This window comes from Carica papaya, chromosome 1 (genome assembly GCF_054855325.1).
Source record: "Carica papaya isolate Zhongbai chromosome 1, ASM5485532v1, whole genome shotgun sequence".
Taxonomy (NCBI): Eukaryota; Viridiplantae; Streptophyta; class Magnoliopsida; order Brassicales; family Caricaceae; genus Carica; species Carica papaya.
In genome coordinates this window covers 30,525,036-30,539,695 of record NC_142309.1, presented here as the reverse complement: position 1 = coordinate 30,539,695, position 14,660 = coordinate 30,525,036, and the positions used below count along the sequence as shown (strand labels likewise).

At 34.6% G+C, this 14,660-nt stretch overlaps 1 protein-coding gene across 1 annotated transcript; it reads right to left on the bottom strand.

Moving 5' to 3' along the window:
* Positions 1 to 3,957: 3,957 nt before the first annotated feature.
* LOC110825698 (chymopapain-like) lies at positions 3,958 to 5,615 on the bottom strand. Its single transcript, XM_022056181.2, has 4 exons — positions 5,108 to 5,615; positions 4,746 to 4,978; positions 4,436 to 4,573; positions 3,958 to 4,353 (listed from the first exon to the last, which is right to left on the bottom strand). The coding sequence occupies exons 1-4, from the start codon at positions 5,574 to 5,576 to the stop codon at positions 4,108 to 4,110; spliced, it is 1,086 nt and encodes a 361-aa protein (XP_021911873.2). The 5' UTR covers positions 5,577 to 5,615; the 3' UTR covers positions 3,958 to 4,107.
* Between the last annotated feature and the right edge of the window lie 9,045 nt (positions 5,616 to 14,660).

Sequence of the window (14,660 nt, the reverse complement as noted above, 5' to 3'; positions counted from 1 at the left end):
GGAAGATATTCTAGTAAATAAGAAAATGTATCAGATATTAGTTGGAAGATGATCTACCTACCTATTCCACACAAGACCAAACATCATCTAACCATTAAGTGTTGTAAGTCAATTCATGTACAATACAAAAGAAGTACATGTACAAGCAACCTACAGAATACTGCAATATTTAAAAGGTTAGTAGAAAAAGGAATCATGTTAAAAAAAAATGACAAATTACTTTTAGAAGCTTATATTAATGCAGATTATATAGGGTCAGTTGTAAATAGAAATCTATTACATGCTTTTGTATCTTTCTTGATGACAACCTAATCACATAAAGAAGTGAGAAACAAAATATAGTTACGAGATTAAGTGTAATAGAAATCTATTACAAACATTTGAATTTCCGTTGAAAACGTTTCAAAGTAAATTCAAAATTCTCAGCTGACGTGGCGCATTTATATGAACCCAAGTGTCACCGCTCCCCGCAAAAAAAGAAACAAGAAATCCAAAATAGCTTTTCTCTTTCTTCTCTGCTGCTCTCACTTGCTCTCTATCGTCACAGAAGTAAAGGTTGGTAGAAAATAAAAAAAAAAACTAATGGAACATAAATTTTAAACAAATTCATTTATTAATAATCAAACTATTTACCGTCCACTTACCGCAGTGGAATTTATAAAAAACTCCTATGGAAACAATAATATTATAAATATCATGAATTCATATATAATCTGTAACATAGCACATATCATACTTTTATATTCAAATCATCAAACAACAATTGCCCTCTTTTATCAGCCTACTAATTATTCATGGGGATCTATAGGGGTCCCCGCTACACGTGAACCATTCCCTTTAACAAACTTAATTCCAGGGTCATCCCAATACCCCGTCCGGTATGGGTGCCAAAATAATAAACCTCAATACCCTGTCCAGTATGAGGGTGAAGCAGACCGTCCCCATACCTCGTCCGGTATGGACGCCAAAATAAAAAACGTCATTACTCCGTCCTGTATGAGGGTGAAGCTGACCGTCCCCATACCGCGTCCGGTATGAGCACCAAATAACCAAGTCTTCATACCCCGTCTAATATGAGACAACGTTCACGGTAGGGTTCCCTATGAACCTGGTCCGTCCACCATCTCCCAAGATATCTAGTGAGGCTGTCATCTTATCCATTTATCAAATCACATCCCATTCTTATTTGTCCTTAGTCTCCATTACCAACTCAAACATGAATACATACACAAGTAACGTGCATCCAGCAAAGCAAACATATCTTAGATTCCTAAAATCAAGCAGTAATGAAGTAAACAATGATTCATGCATTCAAAACCATAGAATAAATAAACCAGATACTATAATGCATTTAAACTATAAAATAAATTAAACAGAAACTGACAGAGAAATATGTTCGATTCGAGCTTCATTAGCAATCGTAATTAATTATACATATCTACTCAATTTGTACAAAATACAGTTTTATCATTTATTTAGACTTCAATACCGTGAAAGAAAATAGGGTGAGAGATCCTTACCTGATTCGAAGTCGAAAACTGGATTTTCACTGCACCTACGGGCAGTCCCTAGATTTCCTGAATTTTTTCTCGGGAACTGAAATGCGCTTACGGTACCTACATATGTCCCAAATAACTCAAAAATCAGACCCAAGGCCTACTTGGCCAATTTTAGAATTCTGGCACGGCGGCTCCGCTGTGCCTCGGTAACGGCTCCGTTGTGCCCCGGTAACGGCGCCGCCGCCCGCGGCAGCGATCCGCCTCAAGTTTGCTGTTTTTGGCCGTTTCCGGTCGAATTCAGCCAAACTTGCATCAGTTCCTGCGAGAAAACACACGTAGGGCCCTCGGCGGGTTGAAAAAACACAGAAAATCGAAACTTACCGGCGGTGGGGCTCTCTGGTGCGGCGGCTCATCTGACTTACGTTGTGGTTGGGTGTTTTGCTTTATTCAACCTGTAGAGGAGGGAACGATGATCACAATGGTGGAAAAATTACATCGAACGAGAATCGGGAAGGGCCTCATCGGAGGTAAAAACTCAGACAAACCGCAATGGCGCCGCTGGGCTTCAGCGGCATTTTTCGGACAATTGGCCGGTGTTTTGGCTATGATTTGGCCATAGGTGGGTGTAGAATCAAATTTATAGCCAAGGGGAGAATTTTTACCTCGTTTGGCGGTCGAAAATTGCTCCGGTGCGGCGGCGGGTGGCGGCGGTCGGCTCCCCGGCGGCTGGGCTGTCTTCTCCAGTGAGGGGCTCGGCGGCTAGGGTTAGGATTTAGGTGCAGATGAGATTATTTATAACCATCCGCTTTTAATCTGAGCAGTTCATCGCGATTCAATCTAGACCGTCCGATCACGATTAAATAGAAAATGAATCAGGACCGTTCATCGCGATACAATCTGAGCTGTCCGTGCGCGATTCAATCTGAGCCGTCCACGTGCGTGCAATCTCGGCCGTCCGTGCGCGTTTTTGATCTGAGCTGTCCGTGCGCCCGGGAACGGATCTCAGCTGTTCGATCGTGCGCACGCGGATTGCCCACGTGGCTCCCTTCCGCGTGGCCTCCCCCGTCAGTGTCTCTGCCACGCGGCGCGTCCTGGTTGGCCGGGGCTACTGACCGGGCAGCTGAGGTGGTGCAAGTTTTCTAAATTATGTTTTGACATCCGGTTTTCAAATTTTCTTTCAAAAATACCCTCATAACCCAAATTTTCACCCATTTTTCCCAAAATTATTTTCAATTAAATCTCTAAATAATTTTTACCCCTTTTTATTATTATTATTTCTATTAAAATAGATTGAAATAAATTAAAATAAATTAAATTCTATTAATACTTAATTATATTTATATAGAATTAATTAAAATAAAATAATAATAATAATAATAAAGAATTCTTGGGTGTTACAGACGGCCTCCATCGCGCAATGCTCTGCTCTGGAATATTTTGGTGTGCATACTGAACAGGGTATGGGGACGGCTCGCTTCACCCTCATACCGGACGGGGTATTAAAGTTTATTATTTTGGCGCCTATACCGAACGGGATATGGGGACGGCCCTAAAATTAAGTTTGTTAAAGTGAATGGTTCACGTATAACGAGGACCCCTATGGATCCTCATGGATACTAGTAGGCTGATAAAAGAGGGCAATTGCTGTTTGATGATTGAAATATAAAGTATGACATGTGCTATGTTACAGATTATATATGAATTCATGATATCTATGATGTTATTGTTTCTATGGGTCATTTTTTATAAATCTCACTGAGGTAAATGGACGGTAAATGGTTTGATTATTAATAAATGAATTTGTTTAAAATTTGTGCTCCATTGGTTATTTTTTATTTTTTACCAACCTTTACTTCTGTGACAGTGATATAGTGTGACGTCTTTACTAGTCTAGTGTAGCTCATTCCTTACTTAATCATTTCAGATCATGAGGACTTGGTTCCCGAGCCCATTCCACAAGAAGACGGCGGGTAGATGCCTAGATATCTTATAGTTTTCTTTATAGTCTTTCATTTCTAGTATTTCCTTTACATGACTTATTCTTTGATATTGTTAGTACATTTAAGTTATTGTGTAACAGATATTAATTAGAACCTTTTATTTCACTTCCGCACTCAAATTTTTTATATATATTTCATTTTAAATTTTCGGAACCATTACATACCATACCGTTCACAAGCAGTATGACAATATAACTACATTTTTTTCTTTTACTGCATATTTATATTAATCGTATAGTAATGTTTTATTAATTTTCAGTTTAAAAAATCAGCTGATTAATTAATTTAAGTAAAAATTCAATGAAGAAATTAAAGAATTATTTCACCTGAGTACGAAGCGACAAGATCAGAAAACGAAGATACAGAAGCATGGCTATTTAACGTTACTTTGGTAGAATTAAAAATAAGAAGTTGTTTTTGGGAAATTATGAAACAAATACATAAATGAGGATATAAAATATATGTAACTTTTTTGTTTATTTCAACCAAGCATATATGTTACAGAGCCATACAAAAGTTTTTCATAACAAACTTTGATATATAGGATTATTAATCTTATCATTTATTTATATTAAAAACACTCAAGCAAAGTATGTAGATAATTTATTTTATATGTATGTATGAAAGCCAAGATCCTTAGCAAATCCTTTAAAAGGATAGTAGGAACTTTTATATACTCCGCAAGTTCCCTGACAGTTGCCAGATTGTCTTTTCAGTCTCATGTATCCTTTTTCGCCCCATTTTGAGCCCCATGAATTCTTTATGATTATGTAATTTTTTCCATCACTTGTCCCGTATCCTACGGCTGTTACTGCATGATCTAATTTGGTTCCGCATGGTCCGTCAAAAACTCCCTGTCACTCGTAAAATCAAATTAATTAATCTCTATTTACTCTTTAATTATTTACTTTCTCTAATTAAATGATCAATAATTACCGATTTATACAACTGGAATGGTTTTCCTCCAGCTTCAACAAGGACGCTTAAAGGTTGATTTGCGAGTGCTCCTAAGAAAGATGTTTCACAATTTGACGGCACACGTTTATACCCAGAAATTTTCACCTTCGGACCTGGCTGCAAAAACCAAAGGCAATTGAATGAACATAACAAGTTTTGCATGTATATAACATTCTAAATCAAGAAAAAAATTATAAGTACTAACATTTAGTTGTTCACTTATCTAATCAACAGCATATGTCTCTAATATTAATATTTTTTTATATTTATATATAATATGTAGTTATACCTTGTCTTCAGCTCGACATTTGCATTGCTTCGCCTGATACGGATACACTTTACTCGTGTGAACACCATTGTCAGCTACATATTGAAGTGAAGTTGTCTGGTAACCTCCTTTACACCCGTGGCTATTTTTGTCACAATCTACCAATTCTTGCTCTGATAATTCTAGTAAATTCCCAGTTACAATCTTGTTTATTCCCTCGACGGTTGCAATAGTTGAAAATGCCCAACAACTACCTGAAGTATTTTAGTTTATCAGAAAAAAAAAAGAATTCAAATAAAAGGTGGTTAATTAATAAAAACATATAGAATATGTTAATTAATAATATATGTAGAGAATATTTCATTAAAATAATAATGTCGTACCACAAGAACCCTGATTTTTTACAGGAGTCACGGCTCCTTTCGCTCTCCAATCAATGCTCTGAGGATAATTCGTAACATGTTTATAAGTAAAGTCTTCGTTGTCGAAGTGTTCTAATCCTGTAAAATCTTCAGCAACAGAGCCAACGTACTTTTTCTTGAATTCATCATTGCTTAAATCAGCAAAGCCGTTTAATCCAAGCCAATAGCTATTATTCTTTTTGTTTGTCTCATCAATATACATGAGATTATCTCTAAAAATCTCAAATCTGTATATTTTTTCATCAATACTCTCGTAAATCTTATTGTGTTTCAACATCCACGAGTCAAAGAGTTGTATAAGTCTTTCGATAGACGTCAAATCATCTTGAGAATAACCCACGGTGTAAAAATCAGCAGAAGACAAACTCATATGAATAATGAGACATGTTGCCAAGAAAATAATTTTTGAAATTGAACTCATCGTAGCCATTGTTACACTAGCTAACTCTCAAGTGTGGGAATGGATGAAGGGAAATGGGAGGATCGCATGGGTTTGTATACTAGCTTGTCTTTTCAATCAAGTTTCTTTCTCTCTAAATAAAAGATTTTGTCATTCACTCTACTTGCACCATCATTTTAGGGTTAGCAAGATTGTAGATTAAACCATTTTAACCTCAGTAAATTTAAGATTTCTAATATACAGTCGTAATGTATTGGTTTTAATCTGAGTAGGTAGATGATATTTTTAAATAACTTAACTCATAGGATAAGTTTAGCGTTAATCTCAGTAATTTTTTTTAGTGCAATTCAGTATTTCAAGTCAATTAAAAAATTAAATATATATAATAATCGAATAATTCCAACAAATAAATGAATTATTTCCTTATTTGAGTTAATTTCATGAATAACATTACTTACAATATATTTAAAAGCAAATTAATTACATATTGGGGGGGAAAAAAAAGAATCCTATTTATTTTTCGTTACCATATTTTCCTCAAATTTTTTTATAAAATATCTGCGGGAATTATAATGTGTTTCTAGAAAAATATGTAATTAATAATTTATTTAAGGCAAAAATCTTATTTGTACTCAACCAATAAAATAAACTATTTTTAAATGAAAAAAATTGAACAGATAACTGTTATATATTTTCAAATTTAAATAAATAATTTTCATGTATATATATATATCTATTCTCAAAATTATTCTTAAAGTTAAAAATATAGAGTGTATGATTTTTAGACAACTAAAAATTAAATTCTACTTTTATACTCTACAAATTCAAAAAGATAATTATTATCTATATTGTCATATTAATTTATTTTTATAGTTTAATATACGAGGAGATAATATTTAAATTATGTCTTTGGATGACGAGAATCTAAATAAATAAAAATTTACTGGGCATCTTGGGAAAGGGTGGACATGCCTAGTACATAGAGAACTCTAACGTGGACAGTTTTTCAGTCGGACAAACTTGAAAAGTCTCATACCAGAAGAGATTTGGAATATATGGTTCACTCTCGTACCGGACGGGGTATGGGACGGCTGGATTAACTGTCAATTTTGATACTGGGTCCACGAATAGAGAGATATCCCTATAGATTCCAGAGGTCCCAGTAAGTAGGTTAAAAATGAAGGATTGCTGATCCTCTGCATAAAATTGAACTGTCATTTGGTTAATTATTTTCATCTATTGATTTTGAGAAACAAAAAAACCTGTAAACGGTAAGTATGAAAAAAATACTTAAGAGATAAATGTATTTACTTAATCATGGGCTCCATTAGTTGTTTTGTAATTTTTACCAATTTTGAATTTTCTATATCAGTGATTAGTATGGTATTCTTACTGGGTTAGTTTAGTTTACCATTTTATTAATCATTTCAAATCAAAAAAATCAAGATTTAGATCTCGATCAGCAAAAATGTTGTGAGTAGTTCACCTCCCAGACTCCCTTCAAGTGATAGTGAATGTTAACTTCTATGATATTTATTTATTTATTTTTAATTACCGTTTGTCTTTTCATGAACAAATGTAGAAAAGATATTTCTGTAACCCTATTGAGCATTAAAATTTAGTGTGTAAGAAATGTAAACCCTAACTTTATTATTTGCTTCCGCATTTCAAAATATAAATTCACTTCTTTTAAGGTTCCAGGCCATTTTAGTTGGTATCAGAGCCGCGTTCCTCGAAATCATTTATTACACAAAGACTTAAAAACACCAAATATAACTATCGCTCAGCCATTCCTTGTGAAGTGAATGTACAAAGATATGAGGAAATGAAGATCCCACTAAACCGAGCAGCCCAGGATGGCTCGTTTTGAGAGGATGTTGATCGACTCTTTGAGATGCTGGAGAGACTCATCTCTGCCTAGCAGGCCCGGAAGGAAATGAGGGAGATGCCTGACCCTCCCCCACTGCCACAGTCTTAGCCACCCTTGCAGCAGAAATATCTAGAGCCACCCCGATATAACCCTGCTCCTCCACCGTATCATCCGATACCGCCACAGTACAATCTGGTGCCTCCATCGCATCATTCGGCATCACCACAATACAATCTCGTCCTTTCACCGTATCATATTACACCACCACAAGGCCACTCGGTCCCTCCCCAATACAATCCATTCCCTCTTTCACGGGACCCAGTTCCACTTCATGATGGACCTAGACTATATTGAAATGTATAAAAGACTAGATCCAATTACTTTTGCAAGGGTATCCACATTTGAAGATGTGGAGTATTGGTTAGCTGAGATAGAGAAGACCTTTATAACTCTTAGAGTAGTTCTTGAACAGAAGATTGTACTTACCACCTACATGCTCGTTGGAGAAGGTGGTCGCTGGTAGTAGCTCAAGCAGACCATCCTGCCCGTTCCAGTCACTTGGGAATAGTTCTTAATGGCCTTCAATTCAAAATACCTCTTAAGTCAGACGAGACTGAGAAGTCCCATACCGGAAGGGTTTTGGGAGATATGATTCACCCTTATACCAGATAGGGTATCGAAACAGTATTTTTGGGCACCCATTACCGGACGGCGTATGGGAACGGTCAGGTTAATTGTCATTTTTGATATTAGGTCCACGAGTAGAGAGATATTCCTATGGACCCCCAAGGGTCCCAATAAGTAGGTTAAAAAGGAAGGATTGTTGATCCTATGCATAAAATTGAAACGTCATTTGGTTAATTGTCTTCATATGTTGATTTTGGGAAAAAAAAACTTGTAAACGGTAAGTATAGAATAAAATGCTTTAGAGATAAAAGTATTTACTTAATCAATGGCTCCATTAGTTGTTTTGTGATTTTTACCAACATTCAGTTTTCCGTATCAGTGATTAATATGATATTCTTACTCGGCTAGTGTAGCTCACTCTTTTATTAACTATTTCATATAAAAAAGACTAAGATCCAGATCCAAATCAGCAGGAGGGTGGGGAATAGTTCACCTCCCGGACTCCCTTTAACTTTTAGTGAAGGTTAACCCCTAGGATATCTATTTATTTATTTTTAATTACCATTTGTCTTTTCATAAACAAATGTAGAAGGGACATTCATGTAGACCTATTGAGAATTCTAATTTACTGTGTAAAGAATGTAAACCCTAATTTTACTATTTGCTTCTATATTTAAGATATAAATTCATTTTCGTTAACGTTCCGGGCCATTTCATAGCTAATTAGTCGATAATTAGGTAATTCCATTTTCATTAGAACGTTCAATTTAATTTTCTTATTTTAGTAGATTTTTAATTAATAAATAGTTGATATTAAATTCTAGTAAATTTTTATTATTTTATCTGAATTTCAACACTTAGTATTTGAAAAAGATTAATGAAAATTATAACACAAAAAATAATCGAGTGACCGTATTGGGCAATCATATTTTTTCATGGGTAATTTTCAAAGTAGACAGACTATTTTTTCTTTGTGATAAAGTGTGGTAGAAGATTTACCTACGAATCAACAATTATAAAAATTATAGTATATAGGTCGTATTCATAGAAGATTTTTACACTAATTATAACCCCGTGAATGAAATTAATTATTGAATTGAGTGTATAAACATGTTTAAAATTTATGTAATTAATTAAAACACAATATTATTATAAATTAGAGTCTTAGGGACTTGAATGAAGAAAAGATTTAAATTTAGGGACATTTTATAAATAAAAAGAACCTAAATGACAAAAAAATAAAAAAATAAAAATTCTAGAAGTGTTGGACACCTCAGCAGATGAGGTGGTGAGAAGTGTTTTTATCTTAGTAAATTTCGATACTTAATATTCAAAAAAGATTAATGAAAACTATAAAAAGAATAATGGAGTGACAATCATATTTTTTCCAATGTAATTTTTATAGTAGATTGACTATTTATAAAGTTAGGTAGACAATTTATCAGTGAATTCAGCAATTAGAATCACTACAATATATTCATAAAATACTTTTACCATATTATCAGTATTTTTATATTTAAAAGTTATTTACTACATAATTAATTTGTACTACACTAAAAATTAAAATTTATTTCTCTATTTTTTAAAAAAATCAGTATTATATATGTTAACACATTCATCTATTGTAATATATTTAAACATTATTGTATACCTAACTTGTACTCAACTACAAATTAAATTCTACTCGTATATTTAGAAGATTTAAATAGATAACTGCATATATCATCATATTAAGTAGATATGTATATTTTGATATTTAAGATTATTTAATACGTTATTATAATCAAATAAAAAAATAAATTATATTTGTCTTCTAAGAATTTAAATAGATATTTGGTATATAAACTATCATATTGCATATAAAATTATTTAAAAAAAAAAACATAAAAACTGTCACGGACCAAATCTCGTCTTATAGAATAATAAACAGAACATAGTTATTTAAATCATATAAATTCGAATTAAATAAAATAACTTAACTTTATTAATTATAACAGAGTCGCACAAGTGTTACATCCCTTACATGTAAAACATAAATATATATACGATACTCTAAATTTCCTTACCTATATTACTAAATAAAAGTACCAAATAGTAACCTTAATCTTAGAGTATAACTTCACAAATTTTTTCTGTATCACCACTCACTCTACAACGTTATCTTTAGTATCTCGAAGGTGATAGAGGGTTAGATAAAATATCTCAATTACATAAAATAATCTAATCGTGCGGTCCAGATTAATTTCCCAAAAAAGAGAGATCTAATGCCAGAGAGTGAGCCATGTGTCCCTGCACAGACGGTCCAGATCGACGCAGAGAAGGAATATAAGCATCACATCCTCGAAACCCTAGCCCTAGCTGCACCGGAGGCCACTGGAGAAGAAGAAAAAGATGGGCGACCGAAAGGAAAATCAACCGCCGTCACCGTCGCACTAGAGCCGCCGCCGATATTGGGGAGGTGAGTTTTTTTCCTCTTTTGCTTTAGGATTTAATTTTAAGTCTCTCCACACCCATATTGAAGCCAAAAAGCCAAAAGGGAAGCCGAAAATCGAGAGCAAAGTTTGGCTGAGATGCTGCAGCCACGACCCAAAAACTACTCCGGTGAGGCCGATCCCACTTTCCATTCCTTTCAATCTTTCAACCATTTAATTCCTAACTCATTTTTGGTGCATGTCGACTGAAGGAAATCCCCAGCCGCGAGAGAGGAACAACGGAGTCGTCGCATCGAAAAACTGCTCCGCCGGTGAGTTTCAATTTTCCCCTTCTTTCAACCAACAGAGGCCGCCTAATCTTGTATTTTTTGCAGGTTTTCATACAAAATTGGCCGAAATCGATCGAAACTGACCGAAAATAACCAGGCCAAGAGGAGACACCACCGTGGGCCAAAAAATTTTAAAATCCTTATTTTTAACCTTTTTGGGATATTTTGAAATACGTGATGCGTGTTTTGATTTTCGCAAAAAAAATTCAAAAACCTTGAGATAGGAAGTGCAGTGAAAAAGGTAGTATTTCGAACAACGAGCTGTAGTAAGAATTCCTCACATTTTTCTCCCGTTTCGGTTAATTAAAGTTTAATAAATGATAACGATATATTTGTAAATATTAGAAATTCCTTATTAATTAAATCCAGGTCACCAGTAAAGCCAATAACTGGTCAGTGTATAATTGTCCTACCTTTGTCTTGTTTTTCTTGCTTATTTTTCTGTACTGCCTAAATTACTTACTATTATATTGTGCATATTTAAATTGATAGTTTTGATGGTCTTTTCGATTATCTGGTTTATTTTGTTCCTTATGTATTGTTTATTTGGTTATCTAATTACTCGATTATTGGTTATGATAAATTATATCCCTTGTTTAAATGTCATTTAAATTGATCAGTTAAAATGAAAATAGACATTCGTATGCTATTGGTTATTTGGATGACGAGAATCTAAATAAATGAAAGCTTACTAGACATCCTAGAAAAATGTGGACGGACCTGGTACATAAAGAACCCTACCATGGACAGTTCTTAAGTCGGACGAGACTGAGAAATCCCATACCGGAAGGGTTTTGGGAGATATGATTCACCCTTATACCAGATAGGGTATCGAAGCAGTATTTTTGGGCACCCATTACCGGACGACGTATGGGAACGGTCAGGTTAATTGTCATTTTTGATATTAGGTCCACGAGTAGAGGGATATTCCTATGGACCCCCAAGGGTCCCAATAAGTAGGTTAAAAAGGAAGGATTGTTGATCCTATGCATAAAATTGAAACGTCATTTGATTAATTGTCTTCATATGTTGATTTTGGGAAAAAAAAAACTTGTAAACGGTAAGTATAGAATAAAATGCTTTAGAGATAAAAGTATTTACTTAATCACGGACCAAATCTCGTCTTATAGAATAATAAACAGAATATAGTTATTTAAATCATATAAATTCGAATTAAATAAAATAACTTAACTTTATTAATTATAACAGAGTCGCACAAGCGTTACATCCCTTACATGTAAAACATAAATATATATACGATACTCTAAATTTCCTTACCTATATTACTAAATAAAAGTACCAAATAGTAACCTTAATCTTAGAGTATAACTTCACAAATTTTTTCTGTACCACTACTCACTCTACAACGTTATCTTTAGTATCTCGAAGGTGATAGAGGGTTAGATAAAATATCTCAATATGTAATATTTTGAAAATATACACCAATGTCCATACATTTTTGTGCATAAATCGTAATTGTTATTAGGCTAATATAAGTTGCTTTCTTTGCAACATAGAAGATAAATAGAGAAAAAGGTAATTATTACACAGAACCCAAAATATACAACACACAAGTAGAGTAAAAATAGCAAAGAAGTACTTACATTCAAATCTAATCAAGTATCTTAGCATGGAAATTAGCCAACCCCACATATGATAGAGGTGATTAATCTTATTTAGCAAATTCCTTTAAAATAATTTTACAAAAGAGAGCTAATTAATTTGATGGCATTTAATTTTCAATGTTTACCCTCGGACAATATTGATTTCGTAAAATTGTATGTGTTGAAGATTTGTGCATACAGCTGGTCCTCCTATAGTTGTTGCTAGAGCTCCATAGAAAGTGCATTTTAGTTTTTTTTTTCTGTAAATAAAAAGTGCAAGAGCATTATAACTGTCGCAAAGGTGAAATGAGGCATTCATAAAACAGACTCAAAAGTAAAGAGTCGTCTCCCAAATACGCATTAATCTAATCAAGAGACAATAAAAAAACTAAGTAGTATAGCATAGTATGGAAGGAGTAGTTAAATAGCATAAGATGGAAAGGAATAAGGCACCCATTATATGATGGCTACAAGTTTTATATTCATCTCCTACATCAAGTCCTATCATATGGAAACTGAAAATAGACCCAGACAAAAAAGGAAAAGAACAGGAAAACATACTTTATGGCCAAAATAGAATGTAATCAATACCAGTTACAATCAATAAGAATGGGGCCTCGAGGAAGCTAAAAGTCACAATATACGCATAAAGAAAAGAAAAAAGATCATAACAAAGTTTATGGAACCACGAAAGGTACATTTGTAATGAAAACGGCTTTGCAAAACTAAAACAAAAGGAAATGTCACTAATTATCGATCATAAGAAATTAGAACGGCAATCCATGTAACACTTGTGCTTGGAATTTAGGTCTGGGATAATTAAATCATAATAATAATATAAATTAAAAAAATTTAGTTTTAATTTTTAACTGAATTTTTGAAGAAAGTTGTGTTTTGAATTTGTTTGAAAATATTTTCAAAATTTAGGACCAAAGTAGAAATAAGGGAGGATCTATTTGAAAAAAAAAATCTGAAAAATGGGGGTAAAAGTGAAAATAATAAAATTTGGCCACGTGGATTGCCACGTCAGTAGCACGGCCGGTCCCCGTACACCGCGTGGTAGACACGTGGACACGCATCATCGTGGGAAGCCACGCGGGCATTCCACGTCTTAGTGGATCCAATAGCTCAGATCTCCTCCCGAACGCACAGGTGGTCCAAATCTATTTCTTTTTCAGGCGCGATCGAACGACTAGATTTAATTCGATCATGCGACCCAAATTAATTCTCTAAATAAGAAAGATCTAATGGTGAAGAGTGAGCCACGTGTCCCTACACGGACGGTCCAGATCGACGTAGAGAAGGTTTATAAGCATCACATCCCCGAAACCCTAACCCTAAGTGCACCTGAGCCCACCGGAAAAGAAGAAGAAGGGTGACCGGAATGAAAATTGACCGCTATCATCGCTCCATCGGAGCAACTGCCGACACCAAGGAGCTGGGTTTTTTCCCCCTTTCACTTTGGAATTTGATTTTAAGCCTCTCCACACCCATATCGGAGCTAAAAAGAAAAAAGAAAAGCCGCAAATTGAGAGTAGAACTCAGCCTAGCCGCCACCCAAAAACTGCTCCGGTGAGGCTGATCCCGCTTTTCGTTACCTTCCATCTTGAGACCATTGAATTCCTAACACATTTTTAGTGCAGGTCGACCGAAGAAAATCCCCAACCGCGATAGAGGAATGGCAGAGCCGCCGCACTGAAAAACTCCTCCATCGGTGAGTTTCAGTGTTCCCCTTCTTCTGACCAACAGAGGCTGCCTAACCTCATTTTTTTTACAGGTTTTCATACAAAACTGGTCGAAACTTGCCAAAAATGGCTAGGCCGAGAGAAGACACTACCGTGGGCAGCAGAGCCAGCACTAGAGCATGGTGGCACTGCAATGCTGGAATCCTAAACCGACCAAAATATTTAAAGCCTTTTTGGAGTATTTTGGAATACGTGACACGTGTTTTTGATTTTCACAGAAAAAACCTAAGAAACCTGAGAACCGCAATGAAGTGCAGTGAAAAAGGTGGTGTTTCAAACATCGACCTGGGATAAGAATTCCTCATCTTTTTCTCCTGTTATGGTTAATTAAAGTTTAATAATTAAATACAAATCACCAGTGGAGCCGACAACTCGTTAGTATATAATTGTCCTAGTTTATCTATGTTGCCTATTTATACATATACTACCTAAATTTCTTACTGTACATTGTGTGCTTTAATTTATTGATTTTAATTGCTTTCTTGTTTATTAGTTTATTTGCCTGTT

Excerpts from the sequence above, each read along its gene's own strand:
- LOC110825698 (XM_022056181.2), bottom strand. The coding sequence starts at position 5,576 with ATGGCTACGATGAGTTCAATTTCAAAAATTATTTTCTTGGCAACATGT. Across the intron at positions 4,574-4,745 it reads AATGTCGAGCTGAAGACAAG|CCAGGTCCGAAGGTGAAAAT; the intron begins GTATAACTACAT and ends TGGTTTTTGCAG. Across the intron at positions 4,354-4,435 it reads CATTCCAGTTGTATAAATCG|GGAGTTTTTGACGGACCATG; the intron begins GTAATTATTGAT and ends TACGAGTGACAG.